The sequence below is a fragment of the Malus domestica genome, chromosome 10 (genome assembly GCF_042453785.1).
Source record: "Malus domestica chromosome 10, GDT2T_hap1".
NCBI classification, from domain to species: Eukaryota; Viridiplantae; Streptophyta; class Magnoliopsida; order Rosales; family Rosaceae; genus Malus; species Malus domestica.
The window spans coordinates 41,354,561-41,380,827 of record NC_091670.1 but is presented as its reverse complement, the minus strand read 5'-3'; the positions used below and the strand labels follow the sequence as shown (position 1 = coordinate 41,380,827).

At 37.6% G+C, this 26,267-nt stretch overlaps 4 protein-coding genes across 4 annotated transcripts; 1 reads left to right on the top strand and 3 right to left on the bottom strand.

The window, feature by feature from the left end:
• Positions 1 to 10,436: 10,436 nt before the first annotated feature.
• On the bottom strand, positions 10,437 to 12,826 carry LOC114827805 (transcription factor ILR3-like). The gene is made up of 5 exons (XM_029110439.2): positions 12,367 to 12,826; positions 11,586 to 11,648; positions 11,359 to 11,436; positions 11,057 to 11,219; positions 10,437 to 10,934 (listed from the first exon to the last, which is right to left on the bottom strand). Exons 1-5 carry the CDS (start codon positions 12,510 to 12,512, stop codon positions 10,668 to 10,670), a joined length of 717 nt encoding a protein of 238 aa, XP_028966272.1. The 5' UTR covers positions 12,513 to 12,826; the 3' UTR covers positions 10,437 to 10,667.
• A 312-nt stretch (positions 12,827 to 13,138) lies between these two features.
• LOC114827804 (thioredoxin-like protein CXXS1) lies at positions 13,139 to 15,319 on the bottom strand. The gene is made up of 3 exons (XM_029110438.2): positions 15,005 to 15,319; positions 14,671 to 14,793; positions 13,139 to 13,662 (listed from the first exon to the last, which is right to left on the bottom strand). The coding sequence occupies exons 1-3, from the start codon at positions 15,116 to 15,118 to the stop codon at positions 13,510 to 13,512; spliced, it is 390 nt and encodes a 129-aa protein (XP_028966271.1). The 5' UTR covers positions 15,119 to 15,319; the 3' UTR covers positions 13,139 to 13,509.
• A 629-nt stretch (positions 15,320 to 15,948) lies between these two features.
• LOC114827803 (kinesin-like protein KIN-14C) lies at positions 15,949 to 21,155 on the bottom strand. The gene is made up of 17 exons (XM_029110437.2): positions 20,879 to 21,155; positions 20,429 to 20,671; positions 20,170 to 20,314; positions 19,813 to 19,922; positions 19,567 to 19,686; positions 19,249 to 19,452; positions 18,866 to 19,075; positions 18,691 to 18,765; positions 18,460 to 18,606; positions 18,251 to 18,389; positions 18,037 to 18,146; positions 17,434 to 17,595; positions 17,147 to 17,367; positions 16,907 to 16,988; positions 16,710 to 16,814; positions 16,504 to 16,608; positions 15,949 to 16,398 (listed from the first exon to the last, which is right to left on the bottom strand). The coding sequence occupies exons 1-17, from the start codon at positions 20,921 to 20,923 to the stop codon at positions 16,219 to 16,221; spliced, it is 2,403 nt and encodes an 800-aa protein (XP_028966270.1). The 5' UTR covers positions 20,924 to 21,155; the 3' UTR covers positions 15,949 to 16,218.
• Positions 21,156 to 22,460: 1,305 nt separating this feature from the next.
• LOC114827802 (oxygen-evolving enhancer protein 3-2, chloroplastic-like) lies at positions 22,461 to 23,863 on the top strand. The gene is made up of 3 exons (XM_029110436.2): positions 22,461 to 22,883; positions 23,241 to 23,536; positions 23,628 to 23,863. Exons 1-3 carry the CDS (start codon positions 22,580 to 22,582, stop codon positions 23,724 to 23,726), a joined length of 699 nt encoding a protein of 232 aa, XP_028966269.2. The 5' UTR covers positions 22,461 to 22,579; the 3' UTR covers positions 23,727 to 23,863.
• The last annotated feature ends 2,404 nt before the right edge of the window (positions 23,864 to 26,267 follow it).

The window sequence follows — 26,267 nt, the reverse complement described above, 5'->3', positions numbered from 1 at the left end:
AATTTTAATGAAAAGAGCTTGGACTAAGTTTATTTTAACAAAAAACCATGCTATAAACTTTATTTAATAAAAAAGAATTAAATTTTAATGAAAAACCCTTAAATTTTAATAAAAATGACAAAAAAACTTAATTTTTAACGAAAAGGACACAATTTAAAAAAAACAAAAAACCTGACGCGCGCGCAGTACATGTACACTGTTTATGAAACTGAACACTGTTTATAAAACTGAACACTATTTATGAAACTGCACTATTTATGAAACTGAACGGTACTATACTATTTATTGGTTCAATTTCATAAATAATGTCTAGTTTTTTGTCTACTTTTATAAAATGATGTCTAGTTCTTGATCATTTTTCATAAATAATGCCTAGTTATTGAGTATAGTTTCATAAATAATGTATAGTAATTGATACAATTTCATTAATAGTGTCTCTTTCTTGATCCGGTTTCATAAATAGTGTCTAGTTATTTGTCAACTTTCATAAATAATGCCTATTTCTTGGTCATAATTCATAAATATTGTCTAGTTCTTACTCCAGTTTCATAAATAGTGTATAGTCCAGTGTTCAAACTATGCTTAATTCTTGTTTTCGTTTCATAAATAGTATCTACTTATTGATCTAGTTTCATAAATGATGTCTACTTAGTGGTCTAATTTCATTAATAGTGTCTACTTATTGGTAAAATTTTATAAATAGTGTTTAATTCTTGGTTCAGTTTCATAAGGTTTGAAACTTAGACCTTTATTGGTCAAGTTTTATAAATAATGTTTAATTCTCAGTAATTATATTTAAAAAGCTGTTTTCAATTACCAAATTAAAATTTCCTCACTTTTTTCATATACCTACAATAATAAATGTAGCTTTCCATCCAATTTCTTGAGCTTAGGTGTCATCTTCGAGAAATTTTTCCTTGTGCCCGTAACACCAATGATATACCACATGTTATTATATAAGTGTGGTGGAAAATTTTATTTTTTATGTTATTAATTTTTTAACACAAGATTTTCACAACTTGTATGGAGTGTACCATTCCGTGTTCTGGGCACATTGAAAAGTTTCTCATCATCATGACTACTATTAGAAAACAACACCACAAAAATAAAACATGAGAATGTAATTCAATTCGAAGTTTTTTTTTTTTTAATTCTATGCCAAAAAAAAACTATTAATGTAGCTGAATGATGGGACAAAAGGTAGGAGCAAAAAAGTGGATTGGGGGGTGGGGGGGTACGCGCCCAACGCTAGTGGGTTTGTTATGTTTTTTTTTTTTTTTTGATCTTTTGTCCCTATTATTAAAATAAAGTTAGTGAGTGGTTTTTTATTAAAATGTAAAGATTTGAAACCCTTTTCATTAGTTTTCTTTTTTTTTTAATTTGGATTATAGTTGTATGTTGTTTTGCTTTATACTCTTGCTTTTTCCGAATTGAGATTCTCTCATTTGTACTTTTGATTTTTCTAAGTTGGGCTTTTCCCATTTGCACTTCTGATTTAAAGCCTTTTTTTCTGCAAATTAGGGTCCATGTTTTTGGGTTCAAATGTTTCTTTTGTTTTTTTGTTTTTTTTTTTTTTTTTTTTTTTTTTTGTTGTGGTTAAAATGTTTTTATCCCAGTATTTTGCTACCCAAATATGCCCTACTCAATTTCAATTGTCATTTGGTATTCTTTCACATATATTATTATTCATGATTGGATATCCTGTTCTTGAACTTGAAATCATCATTCTTGAATGGATATGATGTTCTAAAGCAGAAGCTATCCTTTACAATTATTCAAACTCTTGGATCAATATTCTCAATGACCCATTCTTTTTACATATTTGATTGGTTTGTATTTCTATATCAATGGATATATGTTTATGTTCCTTTCAATTTATGTTATTTTCAGATTGTGTGCTTAAAAAGAAATTCATTTTATGTTGTAGGAGTCAACTAAAATCCTAAGAAATCCATAAAAATCTATAATAGAAATCCATATAAATCTACCAAAATCCACGTAGAATTGTAAATCTAATTAAAATCCTTTCAAATTGGTCACTTAAAAAAATCCATTAAAATCCTCTGAAATCCAAATTGACTACACCCCCTTAAATACAGAGGGCTTCGTAGGCCGCAAAGAAAAATCCAAAATATGAAAACCACGACCTCCTAAAGTTGAAAACAAAACCAAATTAAACACCATGACTTGGAATTCGGAAGCTACAAACAAAATCCCCAAAATCACAATAACAAAATTTGAACAATAAACCCATTTATAAATCCAAATTTACACTCCTAAACATTCAAAGCAGAGAATTACCTACACCAAATCGGCTGTAGGAAATGCGATCTTTTATGGGCCCCAAATTTTTTTCAAATCGAGACGAATTTTACTATTTTTCAGTGAGAGAGCACTCTGGTTTGTAATCTCTGACAAAAAGATCTAAACAAATTATTACTGGCTTGATCATTTTCAGGAAGAAAGTGAGAGACAGAGAGAAGTTGAGATCGGAGAGCGAGGAAAAGTGAGGTTTGAGAGCAACAAAAGGGTTTGTGAGATAGAGGTCGAAACAATCAATCAAAGTCCAATTCAAGATTAAAATTAAAAATCCTATTTATACAATACCAAAATCAAATATGCAGATATTCAAATTGAACAAAAGGGTTTGTTATACCATATATTGGGCCTCTGTATTTGGGCTTCATTACTTAGCCCATGATTCATGTAAGAGAAGAGGAAACCCTTATTATATAAGGGGTGTGATATCCACACACCCTTTTTTACTTCTCCTACATCTTTTGGGTTTTCGACCGTCGGATTGGATGAATTGAAGAAGATCAATGGACAGAAATTAACAAAGGGTGTGTGAGAAGTAAAAAGGGGTGTGTGGATAGCACACCCCTTATATAAAAGGGCTCCCTCACATTCACTTAAAGGGGGGAGCAAACAGAATAGCAAAGAGAGCAAACACTGCCTCTATAGGCTTCATGTATATTCAACATTCATTGAGATAGTAAAACGGAATCAACACCAGTGTGGACGTAGCCTCAACTTGAGGTGAACCACGATATCTCTTCGTGTTCTTATGCGTTTGTGTGATTCACGGTCGAATTTATGTTGGTCTAAGATCGACCCAATTTTTTGCATCAACATTTGGCATCGTCTGTGGGAATCGACACGAAAAGCTATGTCGGTTCTCTTTTATTTTTTCATCACACCACCGAGAAACCCTCATAACCTCACAACCTCCACCGTGAATTGACAGAAACCTAATAACCAAACACATGCACAGTCACAGCAAAACCCATGTCTTCCGCTCCATCTCCCGGTCACGGCAGCAGCGAAGGAAACACACCACAAACACCTCACTTCCTGCAATCACGAAGCAACAGTCTGCTCAACTCCCCAGACAAACACCACCAAGGAACCAATGGAAGAAACAAAGCCGGCCAAGCCCACAGCCACCGAAATCCTCACAACCCTTCCGAGTTCCACTGAAATCCTCCCTCCACAACCTCTGTGAAATCCCGTTTCCAAATTTCACTGTTATAATCTATGTATTTGCATTATTGAGATTTTATATTATTTTTCAAAAATTTATATTAATTTATTGAATTTAGATTTCAATTAAATTAGTTACCAAGAGTGAAGTTTAGAAAATAATTATTTAAAATTCGTTGACCTTTCGAGGTCACAAGTAACGTTTTCGAATAGATCTTGAAACCACGAACGCATGGTCGAAAGCCATTTGTGAGTCCAGATTATAACGGTATAGTTATGGACATTTGAAATCATTTACTAAACTATAGTTTTTAATTAATTAAAATCCCACTTTGTGGGAAGGATGCCCAATGAGAAGAAGAGAGTGAAAGGCAAGGGACCATCAGAAAAAGGAGAGAAAATGAGAACTATCGAGAAGGAATGAGGGGGAGTGGACAGAAGAAAAAAAAACAAAAAAACAAAAAAAAAGGGAAAGACTCTCTGATCTCCGTTCATCCAGGGGAAGGGGGAGGAGTCTCTCTCTCGGTTCACACACCCTCACCTTTCAATTGATGCCAATGCAGATTCGATGGACTCCATGTTGGTCCAATCACTCTGATGCCCTTCAGTTTAGCAAGACTACCAAGAGATTATACATATAAATGGTGAGTAGCATAACAGACAGAAGGCTTTAAAATGTGCTTGATATCCATGGGTTAATTCCACATGTCCTACAATATCTGTTGTTCTACATTTGTGTGTGGTGTATGTTGATCAGATTCAATGAATGAGCATGAGGTTCTTTTACTTCAATTTCTTTTCTGGTTTTAGTCGGTATTGTCGACGCTTGCTACATATATATTTGAATTGAAACTGCCATGATATATTTGGAGTTCTTGGTTTTGTTTAGGGTTTTCTACCATTCAATGAACTAGTCTAAACATGAATTAGAGTTGGGTATTTTGGATTGGGTGTGTAGATCAAATTTCTTGATCAAGGGTTTGGTTCAAAAGGTCAATTTCTTGTTAATTTTGAGTCATGTTAGTTTGGATGTTGTATACATGACTTCTGGACTACTTGGAAGTATTTTGGGATTTATTATATGAATTGGAAGTGGGCTGTTACGTAAGCTGCAGAAAATTAATTTCATTGCAAAGAAAACTCAAGTTTCGAGTAGCCTTCTTTGGCTCTTAATTTCTAGGCCTCTATGTGCTCCTTTGGAGAAAAATTTTAGTGTGTTGAAAGTACATATGTTCATGGTTGTAACCCAATTTTTTTCACTCAGATCCGTTGAGTTTTGGTTGATCAAAACCTTATTTAAACTTGGGTCGCGAACTGCCAAACAGCAACAGAAAATTGGGTGTCCAGTTTCAAGACTCCGTTTTTCTTTTGGCATAACTTCCAATTTAGAGCTTCGTTTTCCGCAAACTTTGTATGCTTTTAAAGTACAGAACACAAGCTTCAAAACCCATATAATATTACCTGATTTAGTTTAGTTTTGAATGTTCCAAAGAGAGCCTAAACTTGGTCCAATGGTGCTGTTTTCTGCAGATTTTGTGGAGAAGCAGAGTACTGTTTTTGCCACACCTAGTTTCTTTCCAGATTCCTTTCTAATCTTCTTTACTACTAATTGAGTGATGGTATTAATATCATTTGTGGATATGACATGGTTTTATAAATGTGTTTTCTATTAAATGTGATTCTTTTATAATTGGTCATCGATCTATTTTTATTAAATGTGATTTGATTCATGGATGGGTATTATTTGTGGAAAAGTGATTCGAATTGCACATTGAAATGTGAATTATATATATATGCCATAGACCCATCTTACTTAAATGTGAATTCTATTGAAGTGTTATTTTATTTTTGGTCATTGATCTATTTTCATTAAGTATGATTTGACTTGTGCATTGGAAATATGGTTTGTATTGTATGATTGTATTGATGTGATGAAATGCGAGGGCTAGTAGTGGACCATTAACCTATTGTTATGGGGTTTGTTACTTCGAAACATGTTTCAACCCTCGTGTCATTATTTCATTCTTGTTTCATTGAGTCTTTATACCTTGAAGAACTTGATCCATGTATTGTTTCATTGATTGGTGTTACACATTCTACTCCGCGATTCCGTTGAGTAATGGTCCGGAATCATATCTACTCAGATTCCGTTAAGAGATGGTCCAGAATCCTTTCTACTCCGCGATTCCGTTGAGTGATGGTCCGGAATCGTATCTACTCGGATTCCGTTAAGAGATGGTCCAGAATCCCTTCTACTCCGCGATTCCATTGAGTGATGTTCCAGAATCGTATCTAACTTGGGTTTCATTTAGTGGTGATTATGCATTGTGCTCCACGATTCCGTTAAGTGATGGTCAGGAATCGTATGCATTTGAATTCCGTTAAGAGCTGGTCCGGAATCCCTCATACTTCGTGATTCTGTTGAGAGATGGTCCGGGATCGTGTTCACCTTAGGTTTTATTGAGTTTGGATCGAGATAGCTTCAGAGATGTAGGCTTCGGCCGAACTGTGTCGCTCTAGCCATACTTTTCATGGTGTTGTATGAGATTATGATTATGAGCTGTTGTGATTTGATCCAGACGAACCGTTGGATGTCTGGATGACTCCTTCAGAGTTGTTAGAGTTCTTTGGTTAAATTTGTGAAATGATATGTTACTGCATTCATTGATTAAACAATTAAATGCTAAGATCATGTATCTTTGATTCATGATTAATTAATTGATGTGATTGTGGAATGACATTGGGTATGATTGAGATTATTATGATTAGAGTAATTGATTAATGTGACTTGAGAATAACATTGTGCTTCGTTGGTTCTTTGATATGTTACATATTATGATTTGCAGGATTATGTGAAACGGGGTGATTTATATGATGGATGAATTGGAAAGTATCTGTGTGAGAATGGGTTACATGCGTGTATGAAAGATGATAATTGTTGTTGACGTAAGGTTGATATGTAATATGGTGCCTTATGATTTTCTGTTAGAAGTATTTTACGGAAAGATTAGAGTTGACGATTATGGAACTACGAATGGCTTGATCCTATTGAGGATACGTAGGCAGTCTAACGATGAGGTTAGATACAGCCATAAAGTAAACGAAAAATTACTTTGCAATTTGATTCTTGAGTTGTGATTTGCCACATTCCGGAGATGGGGTATGTAAGAGATACGAGTACTTGGTGACGTCACTTGTCGATCTTGGACGTATGTCAGAATCGGGGCGTGACAACCTCTGCCGTCTTCTCTTCCTTCCAAGACGAAGAAGAGACCCCTCCAAAATGATGCCTATTTCTCCAACTCATCTACCCTCTACCGTGATCAACTCCTGCGACGCCGCTCTTGGTCGCCACCTCACGAGCCGACTCGTCCAAATCGACGTCAGCGACGTGTTCACTGTCCCTAGTGACTTTAACTTGACTCTGCTTGACCACCTTGTCACCGAGCTCGGGCTCACCAACACCGGCTGCTGCAATGAACTCAACGCCGGTTAGAGGGTCGAACGATTACGGGACAACAAGATTCTTCACCACACTATTGGGTTGCCAGATTTTAGCCAAGAGCTGAGATGCTTTCAGACTGTGACTTGCTATCAGGCTGTGGTGAATAATCTAGAAAATGCGCTCCGGAGAAACCCCACGACAAAGAGGAGATGAGATCTTTTTCTTTTGTTATTTTCTTACTTTATTATTATCATTTATGCCCCATTAACATGACAACTCATTGTCTAATAATATTATTATTGCTATACATGTGATATCACAGTGATCATTATCATAAAACGTGGTAAAGTTTGTACATCCACTACACCATTTACATTATTTAATGATTTTATCACATGATCACTGTAAAAAACGTGACAAAGCACATCACACAAAGTTATGCATATATATATATATATATATATACACACACACTTTAGTGGAATGATAACTAACAAATGGAGCAGCAGCTCCTCCTTGTTTTAGGCTTTCTAGATCTCTCTCTTCTCTGCCAAAATTACAAGCACACTGCAAGTTTTCAAAGGGAAACCGTATCCACCCAATTCCATCTGCTAAAAGAAAAAAAAAACACCTTTACTTTTCCTTTTCAGCAAACATCATTATGTTTGTTTTCTCAATATCATCATCTATTTAATATTTTATTATTATTATTTTATAATATTTGTTACAAGGTGTTAGCCACCTTCTTTTAAAATAACATAGCTTTAATCATTTTTTAATATTATATTCATTATTTAAATGTTGGGATGAACTTTAGTGACTCAGGGCACACTACACAATGCAAGTATACAGATATGTCTTTATTTAAAGATTTTATTATGATGATAATCTTTTGTCGCATCATTACTACTATGCCAACACAAGCTGCTAATACCACATACCTTGTGCGTTCATGCTTATCATTATAATAAGACTCTATCATGATTATTCCACATGACTATTCCACTATGTGGGAAGTCTGACACATGACACATTTTCTTTCTTTGAATGTTAAGGCACGGTGGGTACGGTACACAATACAAATTTTTGTGTGTATATATATGTATATATTTGTATGCGTTCATGTTTAGATTATTATGCTAAGAATGCTTCCCATATCCATAATTCGAATTTCACTAATCCTAGTTGCATCACATATGTCTAAATAGGCATTTATTTGTACAATCTTAACATGCTGCCTAGTGTCATGTGATTGCCTTTAACTATGTCACTTATGCAATATGTGGTTTACCACACAACTTAATAAATTATTTATTTGTAGTAGGCACATGGTACAATATTTTGCCTTGACAAACTTTGTCAATTTGATTTATTCATTATGCATTCATACTTATACGATTATTTATTGTCAGGAATTATTGAGCAACTAGCTCTATTGATCAACATTGTTGCTGATTAAAGAAGCCTACCGACACTATTAATCAGCTTATGGATCACTAAGCCATATGCTTATGGTGACAAAGATTTAGTCCGAACGGTAATCTCTTGTCTGATTGGACACTCGCTCATTTGGACACATATGTGCTTGGACACCCGCGAGCTTGGATTCGTTTGGGCACTTAAAAGATCGGACACCCTTGAGCTCGAACCCCGACTCACGAACCCAATTTGTGGACTCAACTCACAGACCCTACAGATGGCCTCAACTCAAAGACCCGACTTATAGACCCAACTCACGAACCCTACGGATAGCCCTGACTCAAAGACCCAACTTGTGGACCCAATCTGCGGACCCGACACATAGAAGCGGATCCGAGTCATGTCAAGAATTAACTCATACTGAGTGCACGCTGACGTCGAGTGCATACTCACAATGAAGAATGCCACAAGCCGAGCCGCCTCGCAACGAGCACCGCCTTCAATCGAGCAACCGCCTCGCCGCGAGTATTGCCTCTAGCCGAGCAGCCCCGCAATGTATGCTACCTCTAGCTGAGTATTGCTTCACGTTAAGCACCATCTTATGTCGAGTACTAGTTCTGGATGACATCTAGTCACTTCAGCCCGCACATGGATTGGATTTGAAGTTTCCAGCCAAAATACCCTATTGACTGAAGGCTTAGGGGACTCCTGTTATACCATATATTGGGCCTCTGTATTTGGGCTTCATTACTTAACCCATGATTCATGTAAGAGGGGAGGAAACCCTTATTCTATAAAATGGCTCCCTCACACCTACTTAAAGGGGGGAGCAAACATAATAGCAAAGAGAGCAAACATTGCCTCTATAGCCTCCATGTATATTCAACATTCATTGAGATAGTGAAATGGAATCAACACCAGTGTGGATGTAGCCTCAACTTAAGGTGAACCACGATATATCTTCGTGCTCTTGTGCGTTTGTGTGATTCATGGTCGGATTTACGTTGGTCCAAGATCGACCCGATTTTGTGCATCAACAGGGTTTAATTTAAAAACTGATATTACTATTTTCTTGAACCATACCTGTCCACAACGAAACAATGAGCTCAAAAAGCAACACGTGCAAAAAATGAGTGTAGCGGGGATTAGAATGCTTCGTTGGATGTGTGGACACATGAGAAATGATAAGATTAAAAACGAGAATATCCAAGGTAAAGTATGAGTGACTGCAATTGAGTATAAGATGAAAGAAAATCAGTTAAAATGGTTTGGACACGTAAACTGAAGACCGACATATTCTTTAATTAGAAGATGCGACTATGAGACCAAAAAGGGCAAAGGAAGACTTATGAAAATTTTGAAAGAGACACTAAGGAAAGATATAGAGTACTTGGATCTAACAAGATCTAACAAAAGACTTTGTTTGATATTTATTAGCAATCAATAATAAATATATATAGAAATAAATTCGAATATTCTAATAAACAATGAATTGCAATTAAGTATATTGACAAAGTATGGATAAACGAAATTAATATTAAACAGATAAAATGAAGATAAGATCTAGGCTTACATACCACAATGTCATTGAAACAAAAATTCGTCACTACTGTATGTAGTTCTGTCAGCATTTGCTTTACGATTCAACGATCTAAACTAGGATTCCAACACCCAAAAACTTAGTTTCTGGCGATTTTTTTTATGGTTCTCTTAGTATGTTGAGTATTGGAAGGAAGAATGATTTTCGGTGATTTGAATGAAATGTAGATGCATATATTTAAAGTAGTCATATACCTGTTCACAACATATATGATTTTGGGAGGCGACTGTTCAACATAAAAGGTGTGTGGCTCAAACTTTTCCAGACATTCTCAAACTTCATTTGAAATTATGAGTCTTTTGAAAAATAAAAAGATTGATTAAATTTGAAATTAATTATTGAATTCAATTATTAAAACCCGATTTTGAAGAGAACAATTTCGTAACGACCAATCGTGCAAATTCACTAGCATCTCGATCTTCAAGAGAACAATTTCGAATACTTGCTATAGAAGGAAACATAAGTTGCTAAACTAAAACACAAGTGTAATAAATGCCTCAAAGTTTGCATCTTAAAGCACAGAAATCGTCGATCCCGATCAGTATACAGGTCAAAATTTGGAAAATTATACAAATGACCAAGGTAAATGTTTGATGAAAACTACAATTTTCATCCGAAGCAGTCAATGAAAGTCGAAAACTAGAACACGATAATCATTAACGAGAAACAACTTTCAAGGATTCTACAAGCACCGGGAAGACATAATTCAAAGCTGCCAACTCAAGCAACAGGAGGGCGGAGAACATGGTCCTGTGAGGTATCAACGGCAGCCGGTGGCATGAACTGCCACATGGACATTCCAGGGTATCCGACGAAGGGCATCATTTTCCCGCCAACAACTTGGCCCGGGGCAGAAAACGGAGTTGGAATTGCAGCAGGGTGAGGCAAGAAGCTTGGTTGAGTGCCCAACGCTTTAATTTGCCGCTCAATGTTTTCTTTCTCTGCTTTGAGCCTCTGCTTCTCATCACGAAGTTCATTTTTCTCGGCCTACACAAAAGCATCCACTCAGCTATTCAAGCAGTTAAGTGAACAAAGCTTCTCACACGAACTGCATATTCATATACCTTAAAATATATGAAAGAGAAACTGGATAACAAACCCACACATACCTTCAATTCATTTATCGTCTCCTGCAGATTCGCACTTGACTCTTTTAGTTGTTGGGCTTCCCCGCGTAACTGAGTTACCATTTGAGCAGCATCACCCAGTATTGCAACCTTGTCAGTTTTGGGTGGCCTTCCAGGTTCAAGGATAGAACTCAATTCCACGAACCTTAAAGTTACGCGAAAAATGTCAAAATGAAAAACACAGTGAGAGAGCGAGAGAGAGAGAGAGAGAGAGACAGACAAACAGACAGACAGAGAAACAGAGAGATCATTGAGCATTAGAGAACTATAGAACTAGAGCATGCCTGTCATTCAGTCTATCCCGCCGCATTTTCTCTCTACATGCTTTAGAACCAGACACATTGCATGATCCAGTCCTCGCCCTGCAATGTAAACAACAAGTGTAATTCAATCATGATGAAACTGAAGGATAAATACACAGCAAAATTATTCTGAACAAGTTCAATAACAAGTCCAAAAACCTATGAACTCCAAACAAGTTAAGATGAGGAATAAGGCAGAGTAAACATACCGTTTCCGCAACCCAGTTTCCTTCATGCCATCTGGATTTCCAAACGAGTCATCAAATTCCACGCTGAGAAAATAGCAACACGAAAATGAATTCGTCCTCGAAACAAAGGTAAGTTGATCTTGTCAACATGGTACAGCCAGATAATGATCAAAGGGAACACTTTCAACACAATGTCTAAGCACGTTACTCATCAAATTCCGCCATCCTCTTCGGACTCTTCGGAGTAAATTCAACTAAATGGTCAAAGCACATTTACTATAACATCAATCAATTTCATAACCCAAAACGGCCAGCATTTCTCAAAATTTGGAATAAAAATAGAACAAAATTAAGCAGTTAATGACAAATATTATACTCGCAAAACTCCCTCAAGCCAACAAAGCTCGCGTTGTGCGAGGGTCGCGTGAACGTTATACAGCGTTACCCTTGCTTTGCTGCTTCCACGACTCGAACTCATGATCTTTCTATCAGTTTTACCCTTGCTTTGCTGTTTCCACGACTCGAACTCATGAACTTTCTATCAGTTCATTATTATCTTATCATAAATCATCAAATTAAGTCCTCAAATATTATTATATTACCGCTCACTCATCAAACCACAATTAAAAATTAAAAAAAAATCCGGAATTAATAAACAAAATTGATAATTGACACTTCGAATAAACCAGTATTAAAATAAATTGAATAATCTCCACAGAAACATTTACTATCACATTCAACAGCAAGGAAAATCCAATTGCAGCAAAAAGATGAACTTTATCAAAAAATGTGAATACGGTACCTGGGGGCGGTGGGACCGGCAAATGAATGATCCGGCCAAGAGAAACCGGGCGGGTCCAGAGAGGGAAGTTCACCACCAGGTACAAGAATGTCGTCAATCACACCATAATCGAGGACCCAGTTGGGATTTTGCGGCGGCGAACCCATGTATTAATGCTTGCCGGATTTCCCAATTTCCGGCGGTGAACCCTCGCAGAGACAGCGCCGCCGTGGTGGGCCGGGGAACGCAATGGGATGGAATCTTCCGAAATTAATATTTTTTATTAAATAATTTTCTGAGTGAATTTTGGTCGATGGGATTTCGGTGGTGGGAAATATAGTGGGAGGAAGAGAAAGGGGAAGAGATATTATTTTATTGCGAATTTATGGAAAAGCAAACAAAATGGAGGTGGTGCGTCGCCATATTGCACATCCACCACGGAACGTGCTGCTACAAAATTCTTCTTTTTTCCGTTTTGCACTTCTTTATTTTGATTTATTTTATCTTTAGTCCTTTGTTCTTTGAGTTGGGCCTTGAATTCCAAACAAATGGGCCTTTTATTTTGGATCCAATCCATGAAATCAAGGAGCTTTTATGTTAATAGGCCTTGTTTGGCCGCTCGGATAAGGATTGGGATATGATAAATAATACAGACCTGATTGTTTGGTGCAGTTATTTTATTAAGTACTCGTTTGGATGTGCTTTTAAAATGACTGAAAACGCTTGTAAAAAAAATATTTTTGGGTTCTAAAAGCACTTAAAGTGCTTTCTGCAAGAAGCACCAGTTATGTGGTTTTACCAGAATTTACTTGCATTTTTACTAAAGATTGTACTAAAAACGTTTACAAGCACACTTTACAACTTCTTCACACATTATAGGAATTTCCCACCGCACTTACAACCACAATTTACAACTTCTGGAGGTCAAAGATTACAACATCTTCAGAGCACAATCACTAGAGACAGAAAGAACAGAAGAAACAAAATTACAAATCACAAAACATTATAGTGACAAGCTTATCAACCGGAGCATCGGTAGGTTTTCGGTGTACGTCATCCGTACAGCAGCCAAAGAAAAAGCTTATCATCCATATCTGTGTTAAAACCATTCACAACCACTTATTTCACTACTTCAAACTGTATCATATCACACTGCTGCTAGTGCTATGCAACATCCGCACGTCTGGACTGAAAGAAACCCTCAATCCTTTTCCTTATCTCTTCCGGATTGGCACCCACGAGCTTGTCAACCGTTGCACCGTCCCTTATCAGCGAAAAGGTTGGCATCGCCTTTATCTCCAATCGGGTCGCTACCTCCTATGAAAACAAAAGGGAGAGAGATAGTTACATCCATATCGGTATCGCCATCATAAACAACATCGAAATCTTTAGAGAAAAATTCCTGTAATAAGAGGTTTTAGGGCTGGTTTGGTATTGTTGTGCTTTGAAAAAAAACTGCTTCTGCCCTGCTGTGAGAATAAGCGGCTGTGAAATAAAGCTGTAGAGTGTTTGGTAAACTTTTTTGTAAAAATGCTTTTGAAAAAAAAAAGCAGTATTATAGTGTTTGGTGAACTTTTATGTAAAACAGATGTGAAAAAAACCGGTTTTTCAAAGCTGGGTTTTGCAACTTCTTGTTTTTGGCTTTTTTCATCCAAAAAAACTGAAGCTAAATGTTTAACAAACACAATTTCATCCAAAACTGTGAAAAAAAACTGAAGCGAATGTTTACCAAACATAAAAAACCTCCCAGCTTTTTTTTTAATCACCTCAATCCCAAACTGCACCTTAGTCCCTCTCTTTTGCTAGATTACTACAATTACATGATAGGAAAGTCTTCAAACTTCCTTTTCTTCGCAGCGAAAAGGTTCACACGAGTGAACGCTCCAAAAGAGGTTGATGTCAAGCCAAAAACTCAATTCAACAAGCAATATCCGAAAAATCATAGACAGAAACTCAAGCACCAATCGAACCCCTAAACGAAAATTCCCATGAATGCGAGTTTTTAGTCCTCTTCCATTACCATTTCTTTGAATCTTCTTTTGCACCAAAATGGTTTGTAAAACTCGTAAAGTTTGACATAACCTCAAACTAGAAATCACTCGAAAACACCGGACCAAAAGGTCGGAATCAAGTCGAGTTCAGAAGATCAATGAAGTGTTGTTGAGTAACAGATTCAAGATAGGCTTGAACAAACTCCTTCACAACATAAACCATCACCAAATGCAAACAGGGTTCTAACATATAACTTTACCAGTTCGATAAAAATGTATCTGTACATATACACAGATTAGACATATGCTTGTTTGAAGAATTTAGGTTAATTACCTTAACCTCGTCGACATCAACGGTGAGAAACAGAACATCCGGATAATCTGAGGCAATTTCCTCGAAGAATGAGTTCATAGCCACCGAAGGCATGCACCACGAAGCAGTGAAATGTGCAATAATCTGCAAACACATCCAACCAAAAACCAATTCAACAACGAACTCATAATTCCACAACTGTGATCAAATTAATCATGTTCACGTGCAACAGCCAAGTCGGCTAGAGCGGTGTGCTGCTCTCGCGCAAATTCGAATCCCCATTTTTCAAACAGTTTAGATTAGATTAGAACAGCGCTCAAATTAAACAGAAATCGAGAGGGTTGAGGAGACTTACAGGACGGCCTTGGTTGGTGGCTTGGGAAACATGCGAGTCCCAAGTCTCCACAGAGTCAACCTTCATGACTTTGGGCCTAGTTACCTGCTGCTCTTCTCGTAGTTGACCTGCCATCTTCCCCTTCCTTCTCTGCTTTCTGTTGCTTCTGTTGCTTCCCTGCTTGGCACGGTTGGCTCAGTTGAGTGGCCTTTTGTAGTTTGATTGGGATATCCGTGACTGTGTGTATAACTCTGGAATTCTGATGCTGCTAATACCACTTTATTCTTATTTTTTGTCACGGTTTGAAAACAACAGGCTAGATAGTTTAGTTTTATCAAAAAGGAGGAGAAAAGAGATTAGGATAAATATGAATGTTTTTGGACCCCACCGTTTTATAATCCAAACTATGGTATGATGATTTTGCCCCCTTTATCCTCATTGGTAAGTTGACAAATTTTTTACAAGTAAAATATATTAATTTTATCAATTTATAGTGTTAGACGGGAAATTCAAACTTAGTGCATGCTGCATAGGAAGAAAAAATTTATTTTTGCGAACGAGACTAAATCTATATGTTTGTCAGATGAATAAAAGACAATAAATAATGAAAATTAAATAAAAAAATTTAGTGTACTTTTTCCGCTATTTATTATGAGGATGTGGAGATTGTTTCTCATCAGAAAGTTAAAGAATATCAACGGCTTATAAAGAGTTATGCTATTATCTCTATAGCAAATCAATTTTGGAGTGTAACATCAACTACCTTTATAGTACTCGAAACGCACGTGAAACCGAACAACACGTGAGTAAACATATAAAAATGTGAAAATAGTTCCACATCAAAGAGTTAATGAAGTCTCAACGAACTCAACTACCTTATGGAGGTAAAATAGGACACGTGGTGTTCTGGACTCATACAGCCGACCCAATTAGAGAGATTAAGATTTGTTGTTATTGTATTCAACTAACAAAGGAATATGCCAATCATTACTTGGGATAAGTGTTGATCCAATAAGGAACATTTTCTCATACAGCAATAAATCAAGTTACTGAAACAATAAATCTATATAGTCATAACTCATAAGCATAGAGAAAAAAGTACTGATCTCTCAGTACACGATACAAATCTACAAGTACAAATTTTGTAGTACCTTAAAGCACAAGATCTACAAAAACACACCCTTTCCCTCATACAGACGACAGCAACCAACCTCCAAACAGAAAAGATGACAAAGCTAGCCGTAACTTAATCGATTATCTGCAGGTTTCATGGAGGTTTGCCTCCGAGGAATCCCAATTTCACAAGCATTGACCCTAGCAGCAAATCGAAGTGAGCAGAGGGATTCCCCAACCGAAGAGGAATCCGGGGAGATGTTAACAACCATCAATGTTTTCGAATCTCCTCCCAAACAAGGCTGTTTATACATTAAACGAGATGTCATCCAACAATGTAACTATTACAATTGTTCAAGAATACAGCAAGCTGCCATAATGGTAAAAATAATCAAAGATTACTATACCTGTAGAAGATATGTCAGTTTGGAGTTCCTAAAAGGAACATGGTCCTCCTTTTTCGCCAAAGCAAATATGACGTCGCTCAATGATGAGAGACTTTTGTTAATGGCCTGGTTGTTAATGTCATATTGTTAGCTAACCAATATAAAACTTGAGAATATATTTACTTCTATTCGGGAAAGAAGATTGGGGATTTCAAGAAGAAAAGAACCTGAGTCTCCTTCAAACGCTCTCCGGTTGCACCACTCCTTGATAGTCTTTCACTACCAGCAAGGTCAATAAGATTTAAGACCCCCTGGACTTGTTGTTCCGTGTTCTACCAAGGCAAGAAAGCATGTCAGTAATAAAAAAAAGCGAATGGAAGATTGGTGAGGAAGAACAATAACATCACATCAGCGCAAAACAAACCTCATTAATCCCAGATATACGCAAGGTAAACACAAAATGGCTTCTCGAAGATTGCTCATTCATATGAGTCTTGCCTACAGACCTAAGAAATAGCATTCAAGAATGAAAAGCCACATCAGATTTGATGTTTTGAAAACTTGACAGTAACATTGCTAAGTGCAGCCTTTCATATGAAAGTGACTCAAAATGAACTAACATATATGAAATATCACGACCGATTCGAATACTTTTGATGCATACCTGCTATGTGCAGCCTGTTGTAGAAGAGATGAAATTTGGTTTATGTTGCAAACATCAACAATCGTTAGGTCAGAAACATATGTGTTTCCATTTGCATCATGCTTTATCGTGTACTGCTTTCCGCAAACACCATTTTCTGTCTTTGACAAGTCTGCACTGCTTGAACGACCAGTGCATAACAAGTCACGAATGTTCTCATTGTATATTTCAAGCATCGATGCCTGCACATATTTTGAAAGGACATTATAATTTGCAAACCTAAACAAACAAAAAACAAGTTGTAGTACCTGCATTTTGTATTTCCAACCCTGGGCCTGAAGAGCTTGACTCGTTTGGAATATTTGCTCAAGTGAACGAGGTATTAAACCTTTTTGCTCTGGAGCATCTGGTCTGCCCATCATAGTATAAGTTTTTCCGGAACCTGTTTGACCATACGCAAATATACAGACCTGAAAAAGATAATCAATATTTATTTTAATGCATGCATTTGCCTGTATGAAAGGTAAAAGAATTCACTGAAGAAATTGGAAGCCGTTCTAATTCTAAAAACATATTCCATAAAATACTTAATGGGGAAAGAAAAACGATCAATACATAACCGTACCCAGTGCACAAGGCTCCCGCTTTACGCAGGGTCTGGGAGAGGTGAATGTCGGCTAGCCTTACCCCCATTTATGGAGAGGCTGCTCCCAAGATCAATACATAACCAAATACACAAAATATTAAACGCTGGCAGCTAATTCCTAAAGGCAAAAGTTATCTCAATTATGGACTCAAAAACCAAAATAATGGGAAAAAAAAGAGTTACGGTTTAAAGTGCAAAAAAAAAAAAATCAATCTAATGAACATTTAGTTCCTTTAAAAACACATGAACAAGATTCAACTTATACCTTGTAGCCATCAAGTGCACTTTGTACAAGTTGCGATATTTCCACAAAAACGTCTTGTTGGGAAGTCTCGTGGTGAAACACCTTGTCAAATGTGAAATTAAATTTTTGGCCTGCAAACATTTATAGTGGAATTAGATTAAAATAACTTGAGTAAAGTGGTGTATACTTATATTTTAAACTAATTAAAGTAAAAAATTATTAGACATGCCCATACCACTCTGTACCAAGTCAAGGCCTCTGCCAAGAGCTTCTGTTCCTGTAGGATAAGAAACTACAGGGGCGTCTGTTGCATTGGCATCGTCAGGTAGCAACGGACGCACTCGACAGAACACCCTAATATTACCTTTTAATTCCTATTAAAGAGAAAGATTAGTACCCTGAAATCTTATTAACTCTATAACATGTTAAGCATAGTAAAATTACCAGAATAGTGTTATGTAACTTTTTCCTCAACTTCTCTCCTTCCAGTATTTGCAGCTCTGATTCAGCGAGGCGATTTTGTAACTCCTGTACGATTCTCTTATGTTCTTCAAATTCTTTCAATGTTTCTGAAGCGGATTGACTGACCATCTAAGAGAAAGTAAACAGTAGATGTTAACTTATAAATTGACTGGTACAAGCAACATTTTAAAACCCCAACTGAATTCATATTACCTTCAATTTATCATTTGCAGCATTTAGCTCATGCTTTAAGGTATCTATCTCCTGTTTTTGAGATGAATCTCTTTCCTAAAAAAGCATGCCCACAATATTAAAAAGTTGATACAGCAGGAAATCATAAAATAAAATATAAAAAAAACTAAAACAAAATAAAGAATCTAATATGAACCTCCAAGGCTTTTGATTTTCTCATCAATCTATCTAACTCTTCACACGACATCTCGGTGTTTTCCTTGTACTTCACCACCTGATCCCTCATATCTTGAATCTCTCTTGCATGGCGATCGCGGTCATCTCTAACTTGCTGCAGTTCCCCACGAAGGCATTTGATTTCATTATCTAATAATTCCTTCTGCTTTGATGTTTCGTCCAGTGAGGCCTACACGCAAATCATGTACATACAGTGAAGAGGCATGTTATATTCTTGGATTTCAGGTAAATAAATGGGTCATTTCCCAAGAAAACCGTCTCTCAGTTTACAAAAAAATTGAACTAGGATATATATAGGGTGGTGAAAGGTGACAAAAAGGTATATATCATGTACATACGTACCGTTACTTTAGTCAACTCATCTTGCAATGCCTTATTGTGAACTCTCAAATTGCTAAGCGTCTCCAGAACAGTCCTTTTCTCATCTTCAACTCGTTTGAGAGACTCGGTGGCAGTTTCGAGATCTTTTTGGAGTTTGCTATTGTACTGTTGTAGACTCTTGTTGTACTCTTGTGCTCGATTATATAAATCCTGATACGAAGAAACCTGCAGCAGCACAATTTTAGGAACATTACCGAATGCAAATTTTGATAAACCGGAGGGGAATTCGGAAAAGAATAGGTAATATGCAGAAGGAAGAGAAAAATCTGACTGTATTACCTTCTTGTCTGCAACTAATTTCTCCTCCCGCACTATTTCAAGCTTCTGTGAGAGAGAAGCTTGCAACTTCTCAGCAGCATCCCTTGCTTCCTTTTCACTTCTGTGACTAGCAATCGCATCCTGAATGTCAAACAAAAGGATGAAAATAAAAATGCGAAGAAAAGACCCAAGAACAAAAAAACCAAAAGCGGGAATGACAATCCTATCACAAAAATTAGTGTGCAACTGCATGACTGGAAACCTTACCAACTTCTCTGATTCTTCTTTCGCAAGTTTCTCTTCTAAAGTAGCTATATTTTCCCTCAGCTTTAAATTTACGGCATTGAGCTCGTCGACCTTGTTTCTCATCTCCACCTCTTAAAAATAAACAAATTGAACACATATTACAAATCTGTTCCTTTGAACAAAATCTCTTAAATATCATAACCACATAGGTTCACTTGTAACAAAAGCACGATACTACTTGACAAATGGCTTGAGATTTCCATCCGAAAACTCTATAATACTTAATATACCACCACCACATATAAGCAATTCATCGGTTAGTTACGAAGTTATGCAACTCCAACAGACAATGGCATGAATAAAGAATAAAGAAATTACCAGTATCCGCGCATTTTTTTTCTGCAGAAGCCAATGCATTCCGTAGTTTTTCCTCCTCGAGAATATGGCCTTCCTCAACTTCCTGCAACCATTTGATGCATAGCTTCAGCCTCTTACTATAATCAGCTAACTGCTCAGCTTTCCCCTGCCATATGACCGGATAAAAAACGTTACAAAAAAAAAGAAACAACAATTCAGATTTCAAAAGACGCACACAAAAAAGCCCTGTTTATTAAAACAATTGGGGTGAGAAATAAACCTTATGATCAAATTTCTTCACTTTTAACTTCTCAACCAACAACGCCTCGACTTCTTCCTTCGTAAACTCAACATTGGCACACTCTGATCCCTCCACACTGCCTATATCGCTTGTACCTGCTGCGTCTTGCTTAACAACAGCAAGTGGCGGTCGTTGGCGGCCCATACTACTCGGTACCTCCGGTTTTCTTGTTTCGATTCTCCGCCGCTTGTCTAAGGGAACTTCATCAAGACTACTCTTTTTCTACACAAAACGAAAAACTCACCATTACAATCCCCCATCTGAAACCTTTATTTACACAATCCTACATAACCATTAATTTTCAACCAACACCAAAAGTCATTTCATACATTTTTCTTCCATTCTGAACCCAAAACAACAAATCATCGCCCACCGAATTAAGCAAACAAAATCAAAACTGAAAATTTTAATTCTTTTTTTCTCGCTTACAGAAAATGGGCTCCGAGGAGCCCTGTTTTGGTTGCGAGACGCCATTAATCAGGTCCCGCTTCTTAGCTGCCGATCTGGTGGAGCCGACGGTCGGATATAAGGGTGTGACGTTGAATTTGCAGAGTTGGGGTTTCGATTGGTGAAATCGAATTGGGGATTTGGCGGAAGATAGGGCTTGAGAGTTGGAAAAGAGTGTCTGAGAGAAGAAGGGGAGAGAGGGAGAGAGAGAGAGAGAGAGGGAGAGAGTGAGTGAAAATTTGAAATTGGATCTGGCGGTACAAACATTAACACGCTCTTCCAAAAAGACGTTGGTGATTATATGGGCCGGGCGGGGCCGGTTTATGTGGGTTTCAAAGGGCCAAGTTACTTGATCAATTACGGTTTTAAAAGTCCAATCAATTGTATTATGACACTTGATCATTCAAGTCGTGTTCTCAAACACTAAAAACTATTCATCTCCTAATACCGTTCCTAAACCATCCCTAACTCTACATTTTGTTTGTGGTTAATGGTATAGAACCCGGATCCTTTCCGGATTCCAATATCCTAATCCTAGAGATCAAATCATTCGGGGCGTTGAAATTTGTTCCAACGGCTACAAACAGGAGGCACCTCTAAAGTTATAATAATTGTAACCGTTAGATCAAATTTCAACGACCCGGATTAAATGATCCCTAGGCTTTGGATATTGGGATCTGGAGAAGGTCCGGGTTCAATGGTATAAAGTCAAAATGGCCACACAATAATTGAAATTTATGAAATTTGTAAAGCGGATAAGCAACACCAAAAGACTAATAAAAAAAGAAATAACAGATTAAAAAGTACGAAGTACCGCATTTTCACATGTCATGTATTGTAATTTTGGACCCTTGTGGATGCTGTTGCATTCGAATATCGTTATTTGAAAACTGAAATGAAATGAAGCATTTTCATTAATTATTTAATATTTTTTCCTTTTTTTTAACTAATTGGATTTAGTATTTAGACATAAAACCTAGATTTGCATCGCTAGTAATTCATTGAATGGAATTTCAAATTTCATTAATTTTGGAAGACATTTAAATTTGGATTTAACACATAAATGGCAAATTCATAACTTATTTGGTATACGACTATACACTATATGAGATTTTGACAAAAAAATGAACTTAAAATAGATGGACATGATGATTCCTCTTATTTAATTTATTTTTGTTTAGAGTTTTTAAGAACTTTCATACGATAAGTATGTCATTATGGCACTATCTAAAGTCCATTACGCATTGACATATGAAAACTCTAACACATGAGCACAAGTGAGTTGGAAAACATCACAATAACATCACAGTGTAGGTGAATTTTTCTTAGAATTTTCATTCATCAGAATTCAATATGACACCATGCAAGGCGCTCTCGTTATTATGATTTAAAGAGAGTCAAGTTTAATGCCTCTATGAATTTTAACTTCTAAATGACAGTCCTAGTTGGAACATTATCCAGTTTGTCAAATAGAAAATGCAACAAGGAACACTTGTCAAATCCCAATTGGCTAATAACCATATCCAATTTATCCAACCAGAAAATGGCAGATAAGGTCCTTGCCCAAGACCACTCTACATCACATTAGCATAGAACAAAACATATAATTTCCACATTTCTGCCACTGAAAACCGATCATTGTTAAAAAAACAAAGCAAATAAAAAGTTAAGGAGGTTAAGAAAATGGCACAAGCTATGGCTTCAATGGCTGGCCTGCACGGTTCCTCCCAGGCAGTTTTGGAGGGCAGCCTCCACCTAAGCAGCTCATCACGCTTGAACGCGGTCAGCAGCACCGGCAGGCTAGCCGTGGCGAGGTCCGGGCTCACCATTAGAGCCCAGCAAGTGCCTTCAGAGCCCGAAACTAGTCGTAGGGCCGTGCTTGGTCTCGTCGCAGTTGGTTTGGCCTCCGGGTCATTTGTTCAAGCTGTGCTTGCCGAGGCTAAGCCCATCAAAATCGGTCCTCCTCCACCTCCCTCCGGTGGATTGCGTAAGACCCTCACTCTTGACCTTGTCACTATTTTCAGTCTTAGCATGGCAATTGCATTAGAATACTAAAACATAATATAGAAACTTGTTACATGAAAAATGTACAATGTTTTAGGACTCGTTTGAGACTGTTTCCGTAGAAGCACTTTTACTCATAAGCGTTGTTTTTATGAGAAACACAAAATTTCAAGTGCTTATTTCAAAAGCACTTAATTTGAATGCAGAATTAAACATTGGAATTGGATTTGCAACACAATATGTTTAGTTTGATCTGAATCATTGAGAATATGAAATGCATGAATTGTTTATTGGGTGCGTTGATGAACTTACGAAGGTGAATTTGTTTTTGTTGTGGCAGCTGGAACCCTAAACTCGGATGAGGCAAGAGACCTTGACCTGCCGTTGAAGGAGAGGTTCTTCCTCCAACCACTCACTCCGGCTCAGGCTGCCGCGCGGGCGAAGGAGTCAGCCAAGGAAATTGTAGCTGTCAAGGAGTTCATTGACAAAAAGGCATGGCCCTACGTCCAGAACGATCTTCGTCTCAGATCCTCGTATCTCCGTTATGACCTCAAGACCGTCATTTCTGCCAAACCTAAACCCGAGAAGGAGCCCCTCAAGGAACTCGCTGGAAAGCTCTTCAAAGACATTGATGGCGTAAGTTCACCATGTCACATACACGTCTTTTACTTGACATAGATTTTGGTTTGTATTGATTCATGTACTTTTGTTTTGTGTCTGGGGACAGTTGGACCATGCAGCAAAGATCAAGAGCACCCCGGAAGCAGAGAAGTACTACGCCGCGACCGTATCTTCCCTCAATGATGTTCTTGCAAAGCTTGGTTAAACCCTAAAAGGGTTTAATGTATTTGATGTATAAGGCTTTTTAAGAGCTTTGTTTGACTGTTTGTGAGATCAAATTGTTTGGATGCTATTTGGAGGAGATCTAGTGATATTTAAATGTCGTTATATTCTGCATAAAAATCATGAACATATTCTTTTGTTTTCCACATAAATAGATGCGGTGAAAACACTGGTGTAACAAAAAAGGTTCAAAATTCTTAAGATGAACATAAAGTTTCTAACAGCAAAAGACGTTAAGGGCTCCCTCTGCTGTATCGGCAACCGCTAGACGGTTACCCCAAAGGTAAAACAACTGATAGAATCCCTCCCAGAAAATACAAACCCCTCCTTCGCTATATCTGCATGAACAAAATTCTGCTTGATCCACCACCAGTTTGCCCTGTTTTAACAAATTCTGGTTTGGATGTTTCAAGCATCTCCAATTGACATCCTTCCCAACTGTTATAAGCGCCCTGCCTCCCGGTCGAGATCACAAACACATGTCACATCATTACACTCACGAGTGACTGAACTGAAAACAGCATCTATTTGTACGACACGTTCATGTTCAGAAGACAATTTTTTTTTTTTGCATCGATGTAGCAATTGGCATAACAAAAAGGTTCAAACCCAAATTGCTCTTCAAAGACACCACAGGCAGCCACAACAAAATCGAGTGATAGTATCGAAGGGAAGCTCTGGTAATCATTGCTTCGGCACCTCTTCTTCTTCGGTAGTGATGAATTTATGATGTAATTTTCATAAGGAAGAACCAGCTACAAGGACAGCATATATATGAAAAGAAAAACAAGCAGGAGGGTGGAGCGGAAAGGAAGAGAATAATGGCAGCAATCGCAGCATCATTATGACCTTCCTGACAGCTAAACAAAGCATCATTGTGCCTTCCACTCTCTCTAACTTAAACTATTAATTAGCTTTACAAAGCTGGAGGAATAACAACCAGCTAACATAGCACTAGGATGAGCTGTTATCTATCAAAGAACTTAAACAAATGGATGCATTATCATTGAACCCTACGGACCCTTTGAACCCTACAGACCCTTCTTGCATTATTCTTCCAATATTCTTCCAACATTGAACCCTACTTCCAATACTCCCCCTCAAGCTGGATCCAGAAGATTGATGGATCCAAGCTTGCCAAGAAGAAGTTGAAACTGATGAGAGGCCAATGATTTTGTGAATAGGTCCGCAAGTTGATCCGAGCTCCTTACAAAATGCGTTTGGATAACCTGAGATTGAACTTGTGTACGAACATAGTGACAATCGACTTCAATGTGCTTGGTTCTCTCGTGAAAAACTGGGTTGGAAGCAATGTGCATTGCAGCCTGATTGTCACAGAAAAGGGACATGGATTGATGATTGAAAACACCTAAGTCACACAGTAAACCTTTGAGCCAGATTAGTTCACACGCGGTAGATGCCATTGCCCGATATTCTGCCTCAGCACTGGATCTTGCAACAACAGTTTGTTTTTTGCTTTTCCATGAGACAAGGTTGCCTCCCACAAACGTGCAAAATCCCGTTGTAGACTTACGATCAATGGAATTGCCAGCCCAATCTGCATCACAATAACCTGTAATCTGAGTGTTTGCATTTTTCTTCATGATTATACCACGTCCCACAGAACCTTTTAGATACCGAAGTATCCTTTTGACTAGGTTAAAGTGCTCCATCGTGGGAGAGTGCATAAATTGGCTAACAATACTGACAGCATAGGTAATGTCGGGCCTTGTGATGGTTAGGTATATCAACTTACCAACCAACCGCTGATAATAACTTATGTTTGGAAGAGATTGACCCTCTAAGCTGACCTTAAGTTTAATGTCGAGAGGTGTAGGAACCGGTTTAGCATCACTCATATTTGATTCCTTAAGGAGATCCAGAACATATTTGCGCTGGTTAAGGAAGAAGCCCTTGTGAGAGGTAGCCATTTCGATGCCAAGGAAGTATCTCAGAACACCAAGATCTTTTATTGCAAAGCGCTGCTGAAGGAAGTGCTTGAGTTCTTTGATTTCTTCAGGGTTATCTCCGGTGATGATCAAGTCATCAACATACACAAGAACAACTAATGTACCAGCGGTGCCTGAACGTACAAATAAAGAGGAGTCCGCATTGCTTCTTCCAAAACCAACACTGATAAGAACAGAACTGAGCTTAGCATACCAGGCTCTCGGTGATTGTTTAAGACCATAAATTGATTTGTGTAGTTTACACACAACATCCTGTTTATGACTTTGAGAGTGACCCGGTGGTAATCTCATGTAGACGTCTTCTTCAAGCTCACCATGTAAGAAGGCGTTTTTTACATCCATTTGATACATAGGCCATCCTTTGTTGACAGCCACAGACAAGAGTACACGCACTGTGTTCATCTTAGCAACGGGAGCAAAGGTTTCCTTGTAATCCACATCAAATGTTTGAGTGAAGCCACGGGCCACTAATCGTGCCTTGTGTCTTTCAATAGACCCATCCGAGTTGAATTTAATCTTGTATATCCATCTGCAGCCTACTATCTTCTTTCCTT

Coding starts and splice junctions, on each gene's coding strand:
- LOC114827805 (XM_029110439.2), bottom strand. CDS start 12,512: ATGGGTTCGCCGCCGCAAAATCCCAACTGGGTCCTCGATTATGGTGTG. Junction 11,649..12,366: donor GCCGGTCCCACCGCCCCCAG/GTACCGTATTCA, acceptor CTATTTTCTCAG/CGTGGAATTTGATGACTCGT. Junction 11,220..11,358: donor CGGGATAGACTGAATGACAG/GCATGCTCTAGT, acceptor CGTAACTTTAAG/GTTCGTGGAATTGAGTTCTA.
- LOC114827804 (XM_029110438.2), bottom strand. CDS start 15,118: ATGGCAGGTCAACTACGAGAAGAGCAGCAGGTAACTAGGCCCAAAGTC. Junction 14,794..15,004: donor CCACCAACCAAGGCCGTCCT/GTAAGTCTCCTC, acceptor ATGTGTTTGCAG/ATTATTGCACATTTCACTGC. Junction 13,663..14,670: donor TTGATGTCGACGAGGTTAAG/GTAATTAACCTA, acceptor TTGTTTTCATAG/GAGGTAGCGACCCGATTGGA.
- LOC114827803 (XM_029110437.2), bottom strand. CDS start 20,923: ATGGCGTCTCGCAACCAAAACAGGGCTCCTCGGAGCCCATTTTCT. Junction 19,923..20,169: donor AAAAAAATGCGCGGATACTG/GTAATTTCTTTA, acceptor TTTATTTTTAAG/AGGTGGAGATGAGAAACAAG. Junction 16,609..16,709: donor AGCGTTTGAAGGAGACTCAG/GTTCTTTTCTTC, acceptor ATTAACAACCAG/GCCATTAACAAAAGTCTCTC.
- LOC114827802 (XM_029110436.2), top strand. CDS start 22,580: ATGGCACAAGCTATGGCTTCAATGGCTGGCCTGCACGGTTCCTCCCAG. Junction 22,884..23,240: donor ACCTCCCTCCGGTGGATTGC/GTAAGACCCTCA, acceptor TTGTTGTGGCAG/CTGGAACCCTAAACTCGGAT. Junction 23,537..23,627: donor TCTTCAAAGACATTGATGGC/GTAAGTTCACCA, acceptor GTCTGGGGACAG/TTGGACCATGCAGCAAAGAT.